General features: G+C 38.9%; 1 protein-coding gene across 1 annotated transcript in view; it reads right to left on the bottom strand.

The window, feature by feature from the left end:
* Nucleotides 1-1,153: 1,153 nt before the first annotated feature.
* Nucleotides 1,154-25,226, bottom strand: part of LOC104274090 (latrophilin-2-like) — a gene marked incomplete at its 3' end in the record, with an annotated part of 83,111 nt that continues 59,038 nt past the window's right edge. Inside the window, exons 3-4 of the mRNA XM_009869621.1 lie at nt 7,525-7,634; nt 1,154-1,954 (exon numbers count right to left, since the gene is read on the bottom strand). Of these exons, the coding sequence (XP_009867923.1) occupies nt 1,154-1,954; nt 7,525-7,634 (911 nt within the window). The remainder of the gene's footprint in view (nt 1,955-7,524; nt 7,635-25,226) is intronic.

Here is a 25,226-nt window from a genome sequence, read left to right on the forward strand (position 1 = left end):
GCCTGTGCAGGCAGAGTGGACACATCGTCACTTGGCTTTGGGGATGGCCGATGTACCATTCTAAACCGCCTTGTTCTGCTGTCTCTAGCGCACTTTTGTATGTGGAAAAGCTACGCGTACGTTGATAATTGTTCGCACGCTGCGTGGTTCACACTGCTGTGCACGGATCAGCTTCGCTGAAGTACGATAGCTACTTTTCATGCGGAGAAGCCATTATTACTACTTTTCTGAAGTAGAAAAAACGGCTGCTAAACATGCACAGCAGTTAGATGAAAGAAGTGAATATTACCTTCATTTCTAAACCAGCTTATCGACATTCTATTCCTTCCTGCATGCATCTCCTGCCACGCAGGATTTCTCTTGGTATTTACTCTCTCCTCTGCAGATGCTAATATATGGCTGTGCCTGTTCACGGCACTTTCAGGGATTTCTGAGACCTAACGACCTCTGTTTTTCTTTCCTCTGTTGGCAGTCAATGTCCTTCCTTTTATGTAGCTGTTCTAACTTCAACCGACCTGAATTACAATTGTAATGGACTTAATGAGAAGCCTGCTAAAAAGATGTCGGATAATCTTGTCTAACCTGGCATAAGAAACTGCAAAAATAGGGCTGTGGAAAAATATTTATACTTGGTATTGCACATTAACCCCCTACATCTCCTCTGGGATCTCCCAGCACACAACGCCTTCAGCTGCTGGCGCCAAGAAGTTAAAAGGTCTGCGTGTACGTTGTAATCAATTCAGTCAGGTAACACTGAACGGGTGGGAACAGGCTTGTGGCTCAGTGTGAACGAACTCAAACTTTGTTTAGCTGTAGAAGTCAAACTGATTGATGGTATAAAGTAAATAAGCAATTCCCCAACTCATTCTATAAAGAAAAAAAAGCTAAACACTTGCTTAAAAAAAAAAGAAGAAAAAAAAAGTACAAGCTTGTAAACCAAATAAAGTAATTCCACCTCTTTTCACAGGTTCTACAAAATTGCCTTGCCCCACTGTAACGCTGCACCGCTCAGCATGGCGCAGACCAACAACCCTTCCTTGCCTTTTCTGCCAAGAAAATAAATAAATCATGAATCTAAGACCAAAGATACCATATCACAGTTACTTGAATGAAAGTACAAAGAGATTAAAAATGAGAAAAATCAACTTCTTACCTTGGGCAGGATCAGGTGGGCCAAACTCCAAAGAATATCGCAGAATGAAGTTGTTATTCCACACGTAGAGCTGGTTGTCTCTGGGGTTGTAATCCACGGCAGCGATGTACTGGTACTGGTTGGGGAAAGGAATTTCCACGTGCTCGCCCCTGCTTAACCTGGTGTTGTAGATGTAATCGATGGCGTTCCTACCAGTCTCGCTCTCGTTGTCCTGATACACCGACCGCACTACATACAGGACACCACATATCATGAAAGCATTGGATGCTGCCCGTTTGTCATACGTCGTTTCCCACGTGGCTTCGAAACGCAGGGTGTAGGGGTTCAGCTGGCTAATTACTATCATCCCGTTGTTTTGCTCCGTAGCATAAATTACCCACAAGCCATTTTCATCAACTGCCAAGTCAATATCAGTCTTTCCTCCCCATCGGTATGGAGAGGTGTCATGGTAATTGGCATAATTGATTATGGCCTCTCCACTCTTAATTCTAGTCCGCAAGTCAAATTTTACTATGTTCCTAGTTCTTTCCTTGTTAAAAAAGACAGCGCCATCATACACTACAAATCCAGTACCATCCACTCGATTTGGGAGCTTATACGTCGTCTGCTGGCGTCCGTTTTGGAAGTCCTCTAAAGAAGCATATTCTATCAAAGTATCGGTGCGATACGGAGTCCATGGCATGAAGTATATTTTATCTGCAGCCTGGAGAGGATCTTTGCACCAAGCACCTGCTTTTTGTTCAGCTTCATATAAATACGGTGAGTCCACAATTGCTTTCAACGTCCCCGGGCAAACAAAAACTAACAGTCACAGAGAAAAGTAAGACAAGAATTACGTCAAATTAAGACTGTCTCATAATAAAAAAAAAGAAAAAAAAAAAGAAAAAAAAAGTAGGTAAATCATAATGACTGTGTCAGGAAGAAAAAAAATCAATTTAATTGGCACTATACCTTATGTTATAATTAATGCAATTATCACCCTTTATCATCCACTTTTCTTAAAGTTACCATGTTCTTGCTGTACCAGTATGGAAAGTGGATGGGAACTGTTTTCACTAGTACAGACCAAGGCTCAATGGCATACACAGACAGCTGAAAATGTAGAGCTACTCTTGCATTTTCATCTTAGACTTTTAGTGGTACACATTAACGCTCCAGAGCTTTTAACTGGTGTGCAGCAGTGCGCTAGGTCATTTCAGTCCAAAAAAAAATCACATCGACTTGTTTAGAACTTTAAGAAGTGGTGAGGCTGAAAAAGGAGGTGCCTCGATTAAAATAAAGGAACAAAACAAATCATCAGGTATATAGAGAAAGCAATTAGGAGCAGAGAAAACAAAACACAACCAAAGCAATGAATGAAACAGACCAGGAAACCCTGTAACCATGGCATGCTATGGAGAGGGTTCTGGAAGCCAGGCAAGATGACACTTGATTAACAAGAATTTACCCAAGGGGGAGAGAAAGAGAGGGAAAGAAAGACAAAGAGAGAGGGAGAGAAAAAAGCAAGGGAGTCTTCCCTCCAGCCCAAGTATTTCAGACACTATACCCCGCCACCTACTTTAAGCAGCCAAGTCACTTTATTGCAAACAGTCGACTTCTTTATGAGGTGTACTTATGAGATCCTGCTGATTATCATAATATAAGAGTGTTGTGGGGAGGGGAAGGGAAGAGGTTAACATCCATAAGGCACATAACAAGGAGCTGGGGTTTGGACTGTATACGTTATTTACCTTTTTGCTCCACTTCTATTTTAAGCATCGGAAGAAAAATAAAAAAGTGCAAGGAAAAAAGAAAGAAGATTAACATAAATTGACTATTAATCTAGAGATTAAATTAGTAACAGACGCTAAATATAGGGAGAATAAGAACTGCACTATATTGGATAAAGAGAAACAGACAACAGGAAAACCTAGCAGGAGAGAGATTCTACGGTTACACAAGTGAACATGGATCAATCATTTTAGTTGATTAAGGAGGCAATACAGAAATGCTGGCATGTAGTTTCACTTAGGGAACCTGAATAAATAATGAATGACTTTACTAATGCATGCTATACGTACTCTTCTCAAAGTATAACGCTGTCAAGTTGGTTTTTAAGTCACACATTAATTTACCATATATGTGCAAGTGCACATATACATATTATATTAATTAATTAATTATAGATAAAAACCGCAGTGTATTAATTATATAGGTTTGCATGTGTGCTTATTAAACCTTTCCCCATCTTTGCCCCAGACATCTCTCTACTTTTCTTTCTTGTAAAGAAAGCAGCTTGAATCCTTTAGCTCTCCTTAGGCTTTATTTTATTTGTTTTCCTGAATGTTATTCTTGAGAACTTTTGCCACTTCTTAGTCTTTAACTGCAAAATCAGACTAGAAGGAATAAGCAAAAATATCTAGAAAAAAGAAGCAGAAGCACAGTAAGCAAGAGGAAAAGAGAAGAAAAAATTAACATTTAGCTCATTCAGATATTCTCCAGCATCATCGATTAAGCCCGAAACAGCAAGCTAGTGCAAGGACAGTCATACCAAGTGTTTAAAACAAATATTCATTCCGCCACTGCACAGGGAAAGTACAAACTGAACTGGGTTAACAAAGGTATATCACTATAGCAATTTTTCCCCAAGGAAGTTTTAAGGAATATATTACAGGAAGACATATAGCTAAAGTCCAGCTAGTAAATAGCTTTCCAATAATTATTTGCAATAAAATCTATTTCATATACTCAGTAGCCTTTGAAGTATGCTCTCCTAATTTCATAAAATGACCTGGAAAATGGCAGGTGTACTAATTTGTGCAGGAGTAGCTGCCCATACCAAGGAAGTGTATCAAAACTATTCGCACAGCTATTACATCTTCAGTACTACAATAAGATCTTGAAGAAAATATTTGTATGTTTCATATAAAGTTCTGGATTTTCAGTTTCATTTAACAAAATTACATATGAGTATTTTGAAAGAATGGTGTTGGCTGAGCCAATCTAGTGTTTCTTCAGGGAACAACTCCAAAACTTTATGGAGGAGTGGGAGGAGGTTAATATCCTCAACATGAGCAATAGTTTCCCTAGCCTTTGCTCATTTATACATCTTTAGGTAAAATACTTGGTTTTCTGCAATTTGTAATTCCTGAGTTATCTGAGTAAACAGAAGATGCATTCTGAGGTGAATTCCAGGGTTTCACAATCACTGTTACTGACTTCCAGGTGATTTTGTTTGTGAACTTTTATGCATGAGTTTACTCCTTGCCAAAGAGCAATACTGATATTTTACCTGCTTAGAATTAGCAATAGGAGAGGGGGAAAAAGGTAGGGATAACTAAAATCATTACCGGCATGTCTGTTCTGTGTGCACTGGTGTACAGCTGTACATTTTTCAGGGACAGATGGGCTTATTGAAATAAACAAATGCAGACAGAGAGAGAATAAAACACTTTAAAACGTTTTCTATTTAATCCCTGCGCCCAAAAAAGGCTTAAAATAAAAATGCACAGATGTACGAAATGGTACTTTCGATGTTCTTCTTTATAAAAGAGCTGACTTCTGTTATTCAGTCAAAGTGTCAACATGCATTGTGCAGCATAATTGAGAGAAATGTCAGTTATGGTACTCTTGGTTTCTTTGTAATTTAATCAATAACACTCTTATTTTAGGACAAAGCAATGCCTATCAAATTTGTCTAGAATTTTAGTTTTGTTAGAGATCCAACTGAGTATCTCAATAGATTTTTTTCCTCTATGCTTCGAGATGCAAAAAAGGAAGCTTTTCGTTAAGTACTTTCTTGTGACGGTGATGAACGCAGAACCCAGAGAAAGCTCAGTGAGTACGTGTGATCAGCAAAGCAGCTACGTATTCCTGCAGGCCAGTAAGACATAGAGGAGCTCATAAACTGCATTTTGTACAAGGATGACACCAACTCCAGTGTGTAAGAGCTCCCAGCTTTTACCACAAAGCCTGATATGATTGCTACTTGCAATCTCTCATCGACTGAAAGGTGTCACAGTGAAACAGGAAATTTTGCAGTCTCGCAGTAACTGAAGACGAAGTTCAGAAAAAGTAAGAACCATAACTGAACTTTGGTTAGAAGTGCTGTGATCACTAAAGACCTTCCTTCCTAGACCCACAAAAGCCTATCCCACCTTGCTAACAAGTCTCATGCTGCTGGCAAACCTAATGATTTCAGTCATTCCTTATGTTTAGATATGGAGCACTGGAACAAGTAAGGGAGAAAAAGATTAGACTTGATCACTTGTGTTTATCAGGCTTCAAAAAAAGAGACTTGGAAAAATACCAGGATAGGCTTTGTGGGACACGGAAGTAAAATGGTCAAAAATCAAAACACAATGTGGTTTGCAATCAAAGTTCAAAACTGATTTCAGCAACTGGCAACTCTTTTGGTGATTGCTGGTATTGACAGGTGATGCCTCTTACAGTTCCGGAATGGGGCAGTGTCACCACTGTACATGCAGTTGACAAACTCCAAAACTTATAGACTTTGAAAGACAAGAAGTATCCAGAATCCTGAGTTACGATAGACACAGAATTACATAATTCAAAGGGTAGGCCAATGCAACTGACAGTAAGCAAAATCAAGCATTTTAGAAGTAGAATAACTACACGTTAGAACACAGGATAGGCCGCGCTGTGGCACTATACTTCTGAAAACTGGAAAAGAAAAGATTCCTGTAGATAGCGATACCCAATCAGTAGAACATATCCACACTTCTCTTCCTAAAACAGCATAAAAAATCATGTTTGAACATTATTTGCATTACACTTTTTCTCTATGAGCTAGCCTACGGGAACTGGAAACGTAACCTTGTCATTTGACTGACCTCATGGGTTGGAATCAGGTGCACTGCCCTCTTAGAATTTGGGAATGAAAATAGCGCTAAAGTAAAAGTGATCTTTGTGGAACAAAACTTTGGTTAGATTGGGATAAGACATCACTCCTCTAAAGTGGCACGAGAAGAACAGTTACAACAAGCCACCGATACTACACACAGGAGGAATGGTACTAGGGATCACTGTATGCAGTAGGCTTCCAATCCTACAAATGGCACAGAAAAAAAAAATCAGCAAGCAACCATTTCACAATGACACAGCAGAAATGAAGAAAAAACAGATGATCTGTGTTTGGTCTTTTACAAAAGAGAAGGTTCAATGTGGTGAAGCAGTACAGAGTAGTATTTCGGTTTAAGAAGTCTGAATTTTAAAACTGTGCAGGAAACAGTACGGACAGTTTTGACATAGCTTTGCTTATGCCAGAACCCATTTCCTTCTTTTTTGGACATATACTGTCATCACAGTGTTTTTTGCATCTCAGACTTGGTCTGTTTCCTGTACCAACAGAAAATGTGACTTTGGTTAAAGATTACTGCAGATCGGGAAATTCATGCTTAATAATAACTCAAGGGAACGATCAGTGCACTGCTCAAATTCCATTGCAAACACAGCTATTTCTCTGTTGAGTTACGGGACGAGGGAGAAATCCCTGCAAAGAATGACCTTACATGAAAGTAAAACCAGTTAAGAGTGTCAAAACTTTTATAAACAAGAATACACGTCAATGAAAAAAAAAGCATTCATTATTGCAAGGAAATAAGAAGTACATCTAAAGCTATTGAATTCTGGTATCAGAATACTGAACAAAACTGCTGAAGTAGCCAGAACTTAATTTTTTTCTATCTCAATACGGTTTCAGTATTTGTTTTTGGTGAAAATTTCTGTCTCAGCAGCTGATTCGAGGCACAATTCATATTTTCTCTTTGCAATAACAGTGAACATTTCTTTCTCGCTCTTTTCCCCATTGCTTTTAAGAATCAAGTTTGAGTAACACTGAAGAATTATGTACTCTGAATCTGCACTCACTTACAATGTGCCCCTGAAGCACAACGTCCTCTTACAAGAAGTTCCCCAACTGGGGCATTTGCCTCCGAGTGTCAGGGCTGGGTTTTGCTGTGCACCCGAAGCCACCACAGCAGCAGGTAGCCTTTCAAGTGGATCATGATTAAAACTGAAGTCAATTCCTGCTTTAGAAGTCTGTGAGCCAAGCCAATTTGTCAGCAACTGGTAGCGGGCAAAAGTACAAATTTCTCTCTGGCCTACTGAATAGCTAATTTGAGTTTGTTTTCTGGAAAAACAGTAATCTTAAAAGCCAAACACTTAAGAACACAGACAGACACTTGGCCAGCATCACCCCATGGCTTCCTTCCACACTTCGTGAAGCTAATTGGAGGCCCTAGTCTGCAAGTGCTCTGCATGCATAATGGGTCTGTGGGCCACAAACATATGCTGCTTTTCCATGTAACGGCACTCCAGCTTTAATTGTGAGGGCCAGAGGAAGTGAGCAAGAATAAAAAGATTATACTTACTGTAGGGAACGCATTCATACTGAACTTCTAGATATTTGTATGTTCCAGGACAAGGATCAGGAAACACATCTGATCCAGTAACTACTATACACTGTGTTCGGTTGTTGCACCTGTAACAGGAAAAGAAAGTAAGCCAGTTAATTTAAAATCCCATTTCATTCGCAAGTTCATACTAAGTACTACATGCAGTGATAGTTCTCTTTGCACTTGGGCAGTCCAATCCATGAGACAACAAAGTTAATTAATACTAGATCAGGCAAAGTCCATAAATAAGTCCTCAAGACAATATTTCAGTTTAGTCTTTTTACTTTTAAACTTGGAGATTGATGTTATCTCAAATGTCACTTGTTCCCTCTGGTAGAGATAGCCATCCCAAACATGTATCGATTTAATACTACTGCTCGATAAAATCAAAGCAAAATACAAAGATGAAACAGAATGAAAAAATGTGTAATTTTAAATAAGGTACAATAACACAAATGAGCGATTCCTTCATCTTTAGAGATACACAGACTGCTGAATGGTTGTACATCTGAGAGATTTTTGTTGTAATTCACAGAAACTACTTTAGTTGGAAGAGTTATTGTAGACAAAGAGCATTAGCATTTCCATTTTAATTATTTCAGGAGCAATTGGTGGACTATAAGCTTCCTCAGGTTAAAGGAAGAGGTAAAGAGGTAGAGGAAATAAAAAAAAAAACCAGTTAAAAAGAACTGCAAGAAAATGAATGATCATATATTTTAGAGGGGACTAAATACTGAAACATATATATGATTTGCTTAACAAAGCAAGTCAACGCTTTTTAATAAAAAGAACTTTATTACAATTCTTCTAACCACAAGAGTGTCCTGAATTTAATGTTTAAGGTTTTTTTTAAATAATATTAATAATCAAGACATTTTAGACTACTATTCATTTTTCCAGGAAAAAAAAATTATCTTGGAAGTTGAAAATGTAAAAACAATTACCTAGGGATGGTCAAAATGTAATAGAGGAAAAAAGGTTAGCTCATCTCAGGTTAGTTTTGTATGTTAGCAAACTGAGTAAGAGAAGTATAAACTTAAGTAATAATTTAGTCTTTGATTCCAATTGTACATCAACTTCTCTATGGTCTTACGACTTCCCACACTCCCTGAATAGCACATCCCAGGACAAAGCAATCTATCTTGTATCAATGGCTTTCCCCAGATGTACATTCCCAACAGGTGTAAGAATAATTCATGCTACCTTATAAAAGGTAGAGCAAGCACACTTGAAGAACTCTGATATAAATCACTTTTCTTTTTATATACTACTCAAACCAGCACAGATCTGGTCAGGACATGCTGGGCCTCTTGCTGAGCAAACTCAGAAACAACAATTCTTCCGACTTTAATAGCTAATTCTTCTTTGCTTTTTCGTTTTCTCCTTCTTTGAAGTTACTTATTTCCAGCCTCATAAGGCTCACGACTGCAGAACTAATTGGAAATACACAGGGATTTCTGCATATATGCACTACCATGGATACAGATAGATGGTGAGGAATTCAGCAGTAACCTCTGTGCCGCTTGTGGCAGTGACTTTCCAGAGAGTGCAGGCAGGTCCCCTGCGCACCCAGGGCCGGGGTGACGCTGGAGCCCTCCCAACAGCGCGATTCTTCAGCGCTGCAGCTCATGCGGCGCATCACAGAATCACACAATGTTCGGGGTTGGAAGGGACCTCTGAAGATCACCCAGTCCAACCTTCATCCCAGCACACCCAACCACTACACCACAGCCTCAAGTGCCAGATCTACTTTTTTTTTAAACACCTCCAGGGTTGGTGACTCCACCACCTCCCTGGGCAGCCTGTTCCAGTGCCTCACCACTCGTTCAGTACAGAACTTCCCCCAATAGCCAACTCTAACCTAACCCTGGCACAACTTGAGGCCATTTCCCCTTGTCAGAGACCCTGGAGCCAGCAGGACACACCCGATGGCCTTCAGAGCCACGCGGAAGTGACGCAGCTTGCAAAGAGCATCACTGTACTGAATCTGCAATAGTGCAGACGTGCCACACAGCTGCTTTTTTGTACTCGCCCGAAGGTCCACGTGCTGCTCACGGATGCTGGGTCGGACAGGCTGGGGAAGCAGAAGGCAATATGGCCCAAGGCCTCACAGGCCTCTCAGCTCCAACCCTCGCAACAGGGTCTGTCACGCCCCACACCTCAGGCCACACTAAGCAGCATGAAAAAACTTCAGATGTAAGATTTTGTAATTAATTTCTCTAAATCTCTTCCTGTTGCTTCAGTGAAAACCTTACGCTGAAGCCAAAACAAAACGACTATGTAGGGCATCATTCAGTATAACGATTTCCACAGCTTTGAGCTGTATGAAAATTTCATTTTATACTTGAGTGAGCAGCAATTAAGAGAGAAATATTGATTTGTTACAAAATAAAATGGATACATATTTGAAGAAATTGCTTGAGAATGAAACTGATGAAGGTCATATTTAGCTGTGGGGGAAAAAAAAGTTCTACTAGTAGTATTTGTACATCATGAAAAAGATGGATTCTTGCTTCCCAGCGAAAAGTTGTTTTCTCTTGCATGTTCCTCCAGCGAAAGACTCATAAAATCGCTGTCAGAAAACTGAGAAGAATTTAATCCTAGCATGTATTGCCAGGATGCGTAATGATATTTCAGACGAAAATGCAGTATTGTTCTCCTTATACATTAAGTGCCAGAGTCAAACATCAGGCATTGGATGGTGTTTACAGGAAGGTGCTGACCTTATAAAAATTTTTCAGGCAAGATCTCACCCACCGTGTATTTGGTCACTTTTTGATCACCTTCAGCCAAAATGAAGACCCCAATTCCAAAACGATAAGCTACGGCCACTGCTGCAGCACACGGCAGTGCTGCAAAGCACACTTCTGCCTCCCCAAGAAATGCAAGAAATTGGATAACTAAATGAATAGAAGGATTTGTGCTTTAAGTTGCAGTTTTTTACATTCAAGGCCCTGATTCTGCTGCATTGCTGGCTGCATTTTATAAAACCTGAGTAATTTTCATACAAGGTTCTGGTTTTCATGCATTTCTAAGATTTCAAATTAAACACACTTGGTTAAGATACTCACATTGTAAAAAGTCAGCATTCAGGTAACTGTTATATAGTTAGTGATCACATTGCAACTTCAGTGACACTTAAAAAAAAACCCCAACAGCAACTACAGCATCGGCAATCCCAAGTCATGAGTTACAGAGAGGAGATGAAGAATAAGTGGACTTTGTAGAGGTAGTTCTGAGACAAGTAATTCAGGGAATTTACACTACTGCAATTTGTTCTCTGGATAAATGAAAGTCCTCTGTCTGCTGCACTTTTTTTTTTTCTCCTTAACACCAAGGATAGTAACTTCTCTATTAGTTATTGGCCTACAGTTCTGCTGCTGCCTGCAAAGATCATTTTACAAACTGATAAATGTTCAGCTGAGCTTCTTTAAGACAAGAAGCACTGAATTTTGTGGTGTATGAGACATAAAATACTCCATTCTCCATAAACTAACACCAAACAGCAGATTATGCTACATGGCTATAGATTACCAAAGCTAGAGGCCTAGCAGAGCTTTGTAATTTTGAGAAATCTTTACACTTCAAAACACTATGCCCAAAGAAGAGGATATGATACCGTTCAAGGCTTCAGTTCAACCCTGTGACCCGCTTTCATTCCTTTTTGTAATGGGGAAGACCTTTCTGAGAGTGGCCACTTCATGAGATTCTCCCAAACAAGACTACATTGGAAATAAAGTTCCTCATAATTTGCAAAACTGGCCTAGACACCATCAGGAAAAACTAAATAAATCCAAACCTCAAAAGCCTTAACTGGCAAATAACTCGGAGTCTCTCATTCATTTTAACCAAAGCTATTTTTTCCACACAATACACTTTTACTTCTCTCCGTCTATTCAAAATCTTCTAGAATTGTTCCAATGAAGGCATGAGACAAACCAGCTCTAATTTCTGCAAATTTAAGAAGTCAAAATCACACATACTTTAGTGTTTTGGTTTCTGTAATCCAGTGTTTAAGTTTTCTGTAGGTTTTAAGTACCTTTTAAGTGTTCTATAACCTTCCCCAGCCTGTGTTAAAATACGCACATCCCCAGGTTCATACGTACAATTTTAGAGTTCATATGATCTCACACTGAGAAATGTCTTCACGCTCTAGACACTCACAATATTCACAAAGATATATGATGCAATGACTTTGTCATTTACAAGGAAATAAAGCAGATCTGCAAAGAACTCTCTATAAACTCAGTAACAGTTGATTCAGGAAAGGTTAATATACGAATTAAATTTGAAACCCTAGTCAGGGAAAGACTAACTGTAGCACTGCAGGAACGGTAATTCAGGTTCCAGCACTAGCAGTGGCAAGAGCTGTGCAAGGGGAAATGCAGGAAGTATCACTCTTCTCAGGAATGCAAGGAGCAATTGTGTACTTTAACTCTCTTTCTTCAGTAGTTTAGTATGAATGAAGAAAGGTTACATTTTTGTAATGCAGATGCACCACTTAGAGTAATCTAAAAATCAAATGGAGTGTTTAATTAACAGTTACAGTACAATGTCTGAACTCTTTTCACCTCAGGAAGAAGACTGTGCAAATGAGGAATGGCCCTTTCACATTTCAGATGAATACAGAAAAAAAAGGAACTAAAGCAGCTCCAGCAGGGCTGTGAGCAACTGTCTTCTGCTCCTGAGGTAACCACGTCCCTGCTGCATCCATCGCCTCCCGTGCTCAGCTTTACTCACCATGATAATTTGTTTGCATTTCAACTCTAATCTTGACTTGTACAATTCCCAGCAAATTGCTGTTGCTCTTTTTTTTTATTATCTTATGCTCATTATTGCACTTTTCCACGTGCAACGTATGGAGATGAGATTCCATGTGCAATCTATTGTGTGAGGTGTTTTAATCAATAATCTTGTTCTGCTGATTAAGCAGGGGGTTCTGTTTTGGCAAGATAACATTAGTTTCTCCTGTCATGCTCCAAAAGCTATTGGGAATCTTCATCAGATCATTAGATATGCTACAATAAAGCGTTGGTACATTCTCCTTTCTTCCTTAAATTACTTCTTCACTGTCCTATCATTCCCTGTCACTGCTGGCACTGCATTATTATTACAGCTCCCCTGAAACTTGCACTAGAGCTATGTCTCCAGGCCATAGGATGCCATTTTCAATTGAAGCTTCTGCTTGAAAGTATAAATTAAGAAAATTTCATTATCTGCTGCCAAGGGCCATTATTCACCACTGTTCTAAGGAAGATTAAAAATGCAAAATCTATGGTCTTGAACAAATACTTCAGCATTAAAATGAAAAACACAGTGTATCATGACTGGACCACAAAATGAAGTACTGGGAGCAGAGAAGCAGGTTCGGTAGAGATGTGAGCATTACATGGATCAAGCTGGTTGACTCAGAGAAGACATCATCTTTATCGTTAAGTCACACTAGTCACATAAAGGCACATAAAAATCCTTTCCAAGTGGTTGTTGCAGTTTGCAAAATTAAGGTATGCAGAAAATAATGTCTACATTACATTTTATCCTTCAAAGGTCTTTGTTTTTTGTATGTACCTTTGACAAAGATAGTAACACAAAAGAAACACCGTTGTTATTTTGAAAAGGATATGAGTTACTATCTGGCCAGAAATGGGCTATCACAATAATTCTGGGTAGTCCTAATGCTGCATTTCTGTGAATGCAGTGTTTCATTAAGCCAGGTAAAACTGGAAAACACAGAAAAGTCACTTGTACTTCACTTAAAAAGAAAAAAAAATCACAATATAAAAGCCACGCTTAATAAATAGAGTTAATGTTTAATAAGACTGTCAATACATTAATCTTGGTATGTTTTGAAACTTTTAAGTCAGATCTGACAATATTTCTCTTTCAGCATATTGATTAAATACTTAAAAGCTAGCATGATGACATGTTTTTACATATCGCCTGCAGCAACCTGCTTAAACACCACTTGAAGCACGTAAACTCCGAGTTGTAGCACCACATAGTCCATATGGTCTTCTTGTTCCTTATTCACCCTGGGTGAGCTGCAGGCTGAGTAAAAAGAGATCGGAATGTGGGATGACTACACTTTGTGCGTCGACTTCTAACAAGGGCACATTCTAACCTGAAAAATTCCTGAACCTCTTTACCCAGAGTAAATGCTGTCTCTGCACACGTACTCCTAATGGTCTACAACCGCCACCTGCGACGTGCTGCCGCTTTTTGGGGTGTTCACTAGACCTCCACTCCTGTTACTAAGCCCAAAGTTACCTATGTATGAAGATGTCAGATATGTTTTATCAATTTGGTCTTGGAAAGCACATACAAAACTTGAAATAGCCAGAGAACAGAGATTTTATTTCAGGGGTGTATAGATGCACGTGTGCACACACAACTACCACAGCAGACACAGTTAGTTAAAGGAACGCATTTAAATTTTGCCTTTCAAACTCACCTCACAAGAAATACATTATTACATTCTCAAATCTAATGAGTTAGCAAATTCGGCCTGACCAAAGCCTGAAAAAAAGACCTGCTTAAAAAACCCCAGCCGTGTTATAAAGCCCTGATGTGAAGCAGCACTGGGCAGCCATCCCCGCAACACCCCTGGCGCTCCGGCAGCAGCAGCAGCAGCCCAGCCCTACCCGTGCAGGAAAAGCACGTGCAGGCATCCCTACAGAGCCTCACCGCCTTGAAGTCAGACATGTCATCCTGCAACTCGCTTACTCAGTAGCAATTTCATTTACTCGTGGATAAGACTTTTCTCAATGTTATTTTCAGGCTACAATCTCCAAAACTATTATGGGGGAACAAGCATGAAGAAAGAAAATAGCACCAATTGTACCTAGCTCAAAGGGAAAGCAGATTTAATGTGCAGTGGTGGCAGTTTTCACAATCTAAGAACAAAACAGGTGATATAAGAGCACGTATGAAAGCAGAACTTGGCTATAAGAATTGTGTCTAGGTATTGGAGATCTTCCTGTGACCGCTAAAGCAGTAATGCATGCTAGAAATTGGTTTGAAAATTCACAACTCAGCCTTGGGATTGTCTTTGCACTCGGTAACGTGACCATTACAGCAACAAACCTGGTGGCTGAATACAAAATATTTTGGGGAAAAACACCTGAGAAAATTGTTCCCTTTTTTTTTTTTTGTATATAATATCGATGATTTGTTGAATCTTCCTAATTACGGAGTAAACATGACACATGGAAGCTAAATAGTGTATAATTAATATTGTAGAAGAAGGTGCACCATAGCGTTGTTTCTGTTTGCCCAATAAATATGCAATAATATTTAATTATGTTTTCTTTATAGAATGTAATCTTGTGGGAGTCTAAAGGTATGCGCTAAGGATGAAAACTCCAAATAGGAAATAAAACACAACAGAAAACATGCAACTCCCACAGGCCCTCTTTTAGGATTACCCAGTCTGATTCACTGTCAATGAATGTGTATCAGACTTGTATTGCAAATTAAGAGTATTTCTTGCTTTCAACCTCTTACGACTGTAATACATTTAGTTATGACCCATTTGCCTTTTAGTACTCATAGAATAATAGAATCATAGAATGGTCTAAGCTGGAAGGGACCTTAGAGATCATTTTAATCCAGTCTCCCTGCTGTCAGGGACGCCACCTCTCGACTAGATCAGGCAACACATGGGGACCGAACGGGAATCGAACCCGCTCAACTGACTGAGCTAACCAGCCCCCTAAAATTTTGGCATCTCCTTTGCGTTCTCTAAGTTCAAAGCAGCCACTGTGAAAAAGCAGAACTTCCCACTTACTCACACTTAAGCTATCAGAAATACTTTCTTCTTGTTACAATACATCCTTCTTCTAGTACTTTATTGGTGTAGATGCTATTATTATTAATCTGAAACTGAAGCATCACATGAAACAGGGAGGAGAAAAGAAAAGAAAAAAGGAAATGCAGATTCCAGTGGAATACATAACTCCTGCCTTCTCTTGGTAATTCCTCAAGTGTTTTTATAATCCCATCTTTCTATCCCCACTACATCCCACCACATACATGAAAGGCCCACCAGTACTACCAAAGCCTGTGAGATGAATGTAAAGCAAGGACAGGAAAACTCGGTATCCAAAGATGCAATAAGGTGCGCAAAGTACACAGAACAGTCTCCTGTCGAGGTTTGCATATGCACAAACCCAAACCTTGTAACAGTATGAAGCAGGGGGAACCTGCTTTTTAGAGAAAATGTATATAATGCAGCCCTGCCTGAGGAAGAAGAAATGGAAATAAAGTCATATTCATAATCGTGTCGTATTATTTATGTGCATTCGTATTTGCAAGCAAAAATGCAGCTTGGGATTACAGGCAGTGTATGTCTTAGTACAGCAACGAAGCCAAGCACAGCTGAGAAGCAATCAGTTCAAAAGGTCCAATTAAATGTTTCACCATTTAGACAAAATAAATAGCCGGCGGCTATGCTCATTTACTAATGAAAACTTTAGTAGTGCAGCACTGTAATATCTGAGCAATTTACACAGATTATTCACACTGAATGAGCGTGAGTGCAGCATTACGCCTTCCGGGGTGAGCAGGTTTCAGGGGAGAAACACAGGGTCGGGTAATAATATCAGAGCTTTACAAAGGGGCATTTATTCCTGAGGCACAGTGCTAGAGCACAGCGCACAGAAAATCGAAGTGAAAATCCTGAAGCACAACGTCTGATCCTTAGGCATGACCCTGCAACAGACTTGCAGGAGAAGACTTCCAGGTAGAGAGCACAGGATGAAAGTAAAAGCCCCATAAAACTCTTTTCTGTAGCACTGTCGATCTTTTTTATCCCTGGCTTGCCATGAAGCATATTCGTAATGTAGTTAAAAGTTATATAACTTAAGATAGATTCTGAGTCACTATTAAATGACTAACTTGAAGAATTACAATATTGAAAACACGTAGCTTTATCCTTCACGTTAATTTGCACAGATCTTAAATACATTTCAAAAAATCACCCACTTTAATTACTAAAATAAGGTATTTCAGATGACAGGTGTGATTTGTTACTGCAACTTCTGAAGTGTAGAAGGCTTGTGCACTTTTAATGCTCATGCTCCAACTGGACCTCCAGGTCAGTTCGATCCAAATTCAGCTTGACTGTCTGTGGATCTCCAGATTCAACACAGCTCTTGGACTGCAGAAAGGTGTACTCAACATAAATGTATCTTAGCACTAGCAGGAAAGTGAGATTTACTAATTCAGAGTGTTGACTGCAGAGGCAATATAATTTCATAGGGTCCTTTGGTTTCCCTCTAAAACAGACAGGATGAGGACAATTTCAAATGGGGGGTGTCATGGCAGCAACCCTAATTGAACTCTAACACATGCATTCCCATTGAATAATTAAAGATATCATCGCCTGTATCAATTAGGAGCAATTATTTATAAAAATGTTCACCTATTGCAGTTTGCATATAGAAAAATTATCACATTTTTAACAAGGGAAATGGGAAATCGCTATGGGATGCCCTGCTTGGATTAAATTAGCAAGGAACTTGTTATCAGACCATATAAAAGACACACCATAATAAGACGTGACCTTGCAGAACCTTGGAGCCAGTCTGTGATTTTTTCCCCCTGTAACCCTTCCTAATTATCTGTGAAGTTACAGACCCTTTTGTGGCAGGTTATTTTTCTGTGAATAGCGAGGGGGTTTGGGCTTTTAAATATTTAATTAGTCTTCTGATATGAGAATTGTTGCACATGCCAACTGCTTCGATTTTCAAACTGTGTTCATCCTAATTATGTTCAGATTTAGATTGGTCATCCCAAACCTCTCACTCTTGTAATTATTTACTCCTTAAAGATCATTCAGTGGAGAAATATTTTTCACCCTTATGGCTCTTTCTTTCCACAAATGGCTTTTCTGGTCCGTTAATTACCCACTCAGAGGATTAGAGCTGTAATAATGCAAGAGATCCTGCATGTAAGATGACTTTTACAGGGTGAAAAAGAATAAATTGTTTTTTGTAAACTTGCCTCAGGGAATAGTCCCTTTCTGGGTTATAATTTTCATCAACAGAGGCCATGTGCCCACCCCGGCGGATCTACCGATTCCACAGGGCTACAGAGTGACTCATTTCTATGGCTCAACAGAACTCGAAGAAAATGCTGAGCAAGAGGCCAAAAGGCAACTTGGTTATTTTACAAGATTGTTAAAAGCACAATCTGCTAGCAAGATGGCATAATTTTTAATGCAGATTTCATGCCTTTAAAGTTATATATATTTAACTAATAACTAATAATAAAATTACAACTTTTCTTACTTCATCTGCTGTTTTTTTCCAGAAGTGCTGTCCCTTGGTAGGTCTTTAATCAACTCTATAGCAGTGGTGTCATTTCCTATTAAAACGTGTCTGAAAGTCCTCACTACAAGTACTTTCTTTTCTTCCGAGAGGAATGCCTGTCACAAAAGCACTGTTGTTATTCATTACCCACAGTGACCGCCTGGATCTAATTATCATCTGGAAAGCTTGTAGGGCTTCCAGGTATAGGACTTCCCCTGCAAAAGCATCCTTCTGCTCTAACTTGGAAAATACAATCCCACTTTCTTCTTTGTGATCTGAAGTTAAGGGATTAAGTTACTGATTTGAGCTGTGCACTCTGATTCATGGAACTTCCAGATCTAAGCCCCACAAAGTTTAGGGGGCTGCTTTCATTTGCTTGTTTTTACATCTGCAAAAAAAATGTGTATTCTGCAGTTGTTTTCTATACAAGTCAAGCAGATTCATCTCTGTAACAAACCCATCAGAAAATTCACTGGCTTGACTGTCAATGCACAGATAATCCTCAATTGTCTCAAAAACATTCACGATCTAATCCTTTTATCAAACTGTCTACCGCTGAAGGAGTCTCATGTGCCTGCACAATTAAAAGCCCCATGTTAGCCACATATAATACTGTATTACATTTGATGCAAATCCTTTTCTATTGAAATAAGCACTGGGTTGACAGCAGGAAGTGGCTGATAAGAAAGCAACACGGCATTGCTGATGGCATTCATGATAACTGAGCACTAACTCATATGTGTTTTGTCTGCAGTACATTACCCAAAGTGCTCCTGTTTTAAATGCGACTCCGGGAGGTGTTCTTTTGCTGTATCTGTCACAAAAGCAGCAAAATTACCTAAGAAAGCTAAATATACAAAGTAAATGATGTTTTCCATACCCACCAGTGATGCTGGCACTAGAGTTATATACTCAAGGCAGTAAGTATCGGTACTACTACATCCTAGATGAGAAAACAGCTACAGCTCCACTGAGTCCAGTGCTGTTAAATTCAGTAAACAGGGAAAGATTACTGGTTCAGAACCGTCACGTTACTGTTGCATTTACAAATCCACCTAAACTGATGTATTAAATAGGCAAAGGAAAAGGAGGACACGCTCTGAGTTATGGTGAAAAAACAATTTTACAGTACTGAAAAAACGTGTGCATTAAACACATTTCAAAATTGCTCCTTCATCATATAGGCTAGATATCCCAAGAAGCAGGGTATCAGAGAAGCAGTGAGCAGGAAGGTTAAAGATCACAGATTACTACCAAGAAAAGAATATAGATGCCTTTGAACACAAACCCACAAAATACGTATCTTGCCCAATGAAATGTTACACAGCTCTGTGTCATTAGGAAGCAGTAAGACCTCCTCCTCCAAGGTGTTCAAACTGTGTGACTGCTCAGGGCAGCTCGCTCAGTGAAATGATTCTGCCACCTAACATCTCCTCCTCTCCGTGTGTGTGTGTTTCTGAAGAAACGGAAATTCGAAGGCTCCAAAAGCTACCATATTGCGTTGAAAATCTGAACAAAGAATATAGCTTTAAAATGTAAATATGTAGAAAAGATTCTGCAGTGCAAGTGTATTATAAAGCAGGTTTGACATGGAAAAATTCTTCATGATAAGAACCTTTCCTCCTCATTGATGTGTCTACAGCAGGCTAAAAATATACTGACTACTGAGTATTCAGTCTATGTTAGACTCTTTAGACTGCATTAACTTCATTGCAGTAACTTGTTTTATAGGCTCAGTTCATCGTGACCTATAAAATGTTAGGCTGAAGTGCTTTAAATATCTGCTAACACCATGTGCAAGCCTGGGAGTACAAGGCACTGTGCTGTGAAGCGGCAAAGACAGTGCTCTTCTGAGAAAGTAGCACGCACTCTTATGTCACTGATATAAACAGCGTAAGCAGGCTAAATAATGTATGAAACAAGCAGCCAGTCTTTACATAAAACAGGAATTCTGCCTGAATTCTCTGTTTGATTTTATTTTACAAGTACAACACTAGCTTTTAAGATTGCTTCTTAAAGAAGTTGACTCTTTTCATTCACAGTTCTTACATGAAAAGAAAAAAAAATAAAGATCTTTTTCATTTGTGGCCATAATATTTTTGCTAATTATTGTTCTGCAACATGTAGAAAATAAAATACAAGGAGGGGAAATACAAAGAGGAGAATTATCTGTAACCATGGCCCACTTATTAAGCACTTAGATTGCAATTTTATTATTAGAGAGAAAAAAGGGAAATGCTGTAAAATATTGTTCTTGCCTGTATCTTTGGTCCTTAAACTTTTCCATTTCAGCAACCCTATAAATGTCAAAATGGCACTAATATGGCCACCCCTTTTTAAACTGTATACCCTGGGCACAGGCAGAATCTATGGGATTCAATAAAGAAGATTTTTCTTGTTGGATTCAACTAAAAAGCTTAATTGAGCCATGAAGGTCAGAAGGTTCTTTTTATTATAAGTAGGATATTATTCTGTGGCAGAAGGAAATTTCCAGAATATGAGATCTGCTCATTTCTATACTACATTGTAGCTGCATTTAAATTTTTAAACCCATGTTACTCTTCTATTCCTTTCCTCTGAATTAAACAGCTTCACTGTAATAACCTTTAAATTCTATTTCCTTTGTGCTACTAACAAAAGCTTCTCACTTCTGTTGCTACTGCTGACTTTATAACACTAAAAGTACTCATAATTTACTTACATATATTTAATTCATATTAATTTGTCCTAATTTATGATCTATACCCTGCTCTGCCCATCTTCATGTACCTTTTCCACGTCAGTTTTGTTTACTAAGTGATATTCAGCGGACTTCCTCTAGTGCAACGAACCCTAACAGGCAGCTTTTAATTGCCTTGCATAGGAAACCACACCACTATTAATTCCACAGCAACAGTATAAAATAAAACTCTTGCTTCTCCAACTCTAGAGCAATTAGACCTCTCGGCTATTTGGCTAACTCTGCTTCATGATACCCAGTGCAGTTAATTATATTTTTTGATGTTAATAGTCTCTGTCAGTTTCAAGCAGAACTCCTCTTTGATGAATATTTAAATTATATTTGAATAAAAAAATAATCTTGGTTACATTTCATATTCAGCAGTCATCACAGCTTAATAAAGGTCTCCTCAGCAAGGGTTGAGATAAACGGCTATAGGAACACACGTATAAAGTCCTAAATCAACCTATCAGATAACACAGCTGTTTTGGCCAAGTATTTATGGAGGGTATATTGGGGTGAGAGGAATTAACAGGCTTCAATTGTTGCAGTATTATTCTATACGAACTAAATTTGGCACAGCAATATATAAATAAATCAGAATTTTTAATAATAAAGTTCTGAGTGCAACTGAACCACAAATTTGTCTTTGCCAGCCTAAAAAATTCAAAAACTATACAAAATTCATACAAATTTATCCAAGAGAACATAAAATTCAACTGAAAGGTATTGAAGGTTAACTAGCGCTGCCTCAGTCAAGTTCTCAAAAATAGTAGTAAATTGCCAAGAGAGATAATTACATACCCCAAACATATAATACATTATTAACTCTAGGCTCAATGGTATGCACAACTAGTAGAGCCCATTTCAAAATTAGAAAAAAACCCTTCAAGACAATCACAGGCTAAAGCACGTATTTTATATGATGTTCAAATATACAAAAAATCGTGCATAATAGTTAAAAATGTATGTATACCTATGTATAGTTGTATTTATTTTCACTCATGAACAGCAAGAAAAGACTAACGAATATGTATATACTGTCCTCCCAGATAAGATACACACTGACTTAGAAGAATTTGGCAGTGGTTTTGCCAATAATAAAGGAAAGAAAACAACTAAGTAAAATATCAAGGTGTACTTTGGTACGAAAATGAAACAAACCTTTTTCATAAACTAAACCTAAATTGTAAATCTTGTCAGTTCGTATCAGTGATCTTTTTGTTGTTTCCCTTCCAGCTTGTCCAGGGCTGTGATTACCAAAGCACGCGTGCATGTTACGTGCTTGCACGTGTGTAACGTAATTTCTTCTGCAGAAAAATAGTAGAACACAGTGCAGAAAGAAGATCAAGTGCCACTGACAGCTATTTTACCTTGCCTGACTGCTCAGATTCTCATAATGTGAGGATACGTATTTAATTTACTAAGTAATGCCACGATGGAACAACCCCATTAATAAACCCCCTATTTTTAATGAGTAAACTAGACCTACTACATTCATATTAAGAATTAATGATTGTGAAAAAGCACAATGCCAGATAAGGTTCTTCTCAGTCATGGGTATTACTGCTTTTTTTCTGAAATAAAGCCAAGGACTATGGTATGTTTCATTAATATCCTAGGCTCTGTGATTACGTCTAGTTCATGTATTCCTGCTTTTTTCTTTACCTTTGAGTCATAACTAAGTCTGGTGACTAACACATAGAAAACAAAACAAAAAACAAAAACTAGTTGGGCCATATCCTGGTATTGTGAAAAGCTTAGTGTAAAAATAAAGAGCATTTTAAGCTTCTGCTACATAAAACACTCACAAGGGTGTGACTGCCGTGCTAGACCTGCGTCTGTTTCAATGAGTAGAAGCCTTCGTTTTTAAAGGATGCTTAAAAAAAGCTATCTAACGTTGACACATTTGCATGGTAAATGTTTTGTGAAGCAGTTGTCAGCAAGCTGAGAGAGAAATCGCTGGCACGGCAAAGCAAGAGAAGGACCTTGTACATGAGATCAGCATCCGCCCCACAGCAACCCCGACGGCAGAAATTCCCAGGACGCACCTTCCCCACATCGGCCTGTGCTGATCAACGCCCGTATTTCTCCGAAACCCAGCAGAGACATATACAAGCTCTTAATGACCAGAAAGCAGAAAAAGGCAAAGGACATCTCTTAGTCTGGGACACTTTTCACTCCACAGTCTCCCTAGCGAAGGGAGGCGATCTCCGGCTGCAGGAGGAAAAGCGAGGGGAGAAGCGAGGTAGCAGCAGGGGTCAGCAGAGCCTTGTCTGAGCCCGGCAGACCCCAACGGGAAGCGCCATTACCACAGTCACAGGCAGTTGTGATGGCAGAGGATAAAATCCTGCCCTGAAAACTCTTTTAACTCACGTGAAGAAATGCAAATCTGAAGCATGCTACAGTTTAAACACTGAATCAGCTGTGGGCCCTGAGGAAGCTATTTCTGAGGCACTAAAATACTTATTTGTGGAAATCTTGCAAAGGCTCGAATTCAGCTCTGCAGTGACCCACCCCATGGCAGGTTTTGCCTTCTACCAGCAGACACCCTGTATGAAGTTTGCTTTTGGCTAGACCTCTTCTCACTCCAATGAATGTGATTAAGCAGTTATAGGATATCTACCCACTATCCATCCAAGCCCGGAGTCCAGTCTATGATTTTCTTTATTGACTCAGAACAGACCAAACTTGTTTTCACTGGAAAGGACATGAACACAGTACGACAATGTTTCCTCTGCAGACCTGACAAGCAGGAACAAGACAGAGGGTCTGAGAGATACGCCTTCTTCAGAGGAGAACTACTTCTGTTTTCTTCCAAAATGTCTTACTCTCATTTATAAACAGGATTTTTCAAAATTACATATTTGCTGGACATGTGGACGGGTGGAACAGAAGAAATGTCTCCATTCTCCCACTCTCACACTGGGAAAGGATTAAGAAAAAAATAAAGTCTCTGGAGGAGGAACGGATACGCTGCTTCCTTCAGCTCATCCTTGATCACTCGGGGGGGGCAGGAGGCACTTCACTCCCATTTGGAAGACCCTCCATTCAAGCACAGCTGTCTTGCACAGAAATGATGGACATAACAGGTTAAAGGCATTACTGTGTGAGAAAAGTTAATGGTAACAAAAGCCCAGGCACGAACTCTTCCCCGGTGTCACGATGGACGTGGTAATTGAAGGTACATGTGTTGCATGTGCTATAGATAGGACAGGGTACGTGCAACAGAAGAAAAAACATTTGTGGCTGAAGAAGGTTTATTCCTCTTAATCCTTTTACTTTTCTGCAGCAATGTTTTAAAAGGGAAGGGTATTTAAAAATTACAGTTCCCTAAGTTCACCTGTAATACCCACCATATTTTTATATTTATGCTTAATGCAGCTTGCTTTGTGCATATTTAAAAAGCAAAATGATACTGACTGCGTAAGTTTAGTAGATTTAAAGATCACATAAAGCTACAATTATAGTGTAAATTGTAGATGAAAATAGCATTTCAAGGCCATTTCAGTGTAGGATTGATGTAAACTCCTTTCTTCTGCGTATCAAAAATAAACCAAATCTACCAAACGTGAGATTATACTTTTTTAATGTGGATGCTCGCACTGTCTGCAAAGTCTGGAGCTTTAAACATTTTGAATTTTTCCTCTTTTTAACGATCACAAATATGCTTAGTATCAGAACACTCCTTTACTAGGAGGGAAATGGTATCTGCTTTCTGAAGTTAATATTCAGTGGGCTGTCAACACTAAATACCTGAATTTTGCATTTAAGTAAATGATTCCATAGATTCAGAGTTAATAGGCTATATTTTCTTTAAATACAAAACATGAACTTCTACAAGACCCTTCAACAGCTTACCCAAAAATAAAGTCTACAGATTGAAATAGGCCTTTAAATTCTCTTTCGAGAATTGTTTAATACAGAATTTCTCAAGATTTATAATTATATTACTCAAAATTATTATCTGGCACATTATCCAAGTATTTTGTTTAATGCACACGCAAAAAAAATCAACTAATTGCACTGTATTGGAATCACAAAGGTAGTTATGGTGTCTAATCTTTAAAATAATATGGAACTTTTCCTAAACAAAAAGTTCTGGACTAGGAAAAATGATTCCTACAAAAAAAGCACTTGTTTTTAATGCAGAAGAGGAAGGCCCCAGCATGCAAGAACGCCTTAGCAGGTTGTTGTTCTACTATAAAATTACATACACAATATGCTTTTGCAACGTATTTTCAGCATGTATTTACAAGTACTTCTGAGTATCTGTTATCATTTCAAGCTGATAAAACAGAAATGCAAACACTACACGGGATCTGCGTAACCCTTAGCGCCTGCCCTAAGGAAAGCCCATGGTCCATCCAGCTGTGGCTGCAGAGTGGGGCTCTGGAAGTTGACACTGTCAGCAGAAAGTCCTCCTAAACGCACAGGTGGTGTGAATGTAACTCATGCAATCCACCTGCACTCCGTTTACAATGGAAGTGGCCTTAAGACTAGGTCACAAGTACATTTTATCTTGTTAATTTTCAAATCTCTGCTGTGCCTATAAAGAGCAGTACTAGTTACCCTTATTAACTTCAAAGTCTTGTGACAGTTTCTGGCTGCAGCCCCACAAACGCACTTTATGAGCGAGCAAGTAGAGC

This window comes from Apaloderma vittatum, unplaced genomic scaffold (genome assembly GCF_000703405.1).
Source record: "Apaloderma vittatum isolate BGI_N311 unplaced genomic scaffold, ASM70340v1 scaffold8510, whole genome shotgun sequence".
NCBI classification, from domain to species: Eukaryota; Metazoa; Chordata; class Aves; order Trogoniformes; family Trogonidae; genus Apaloderma; species Apaloderma vittatum.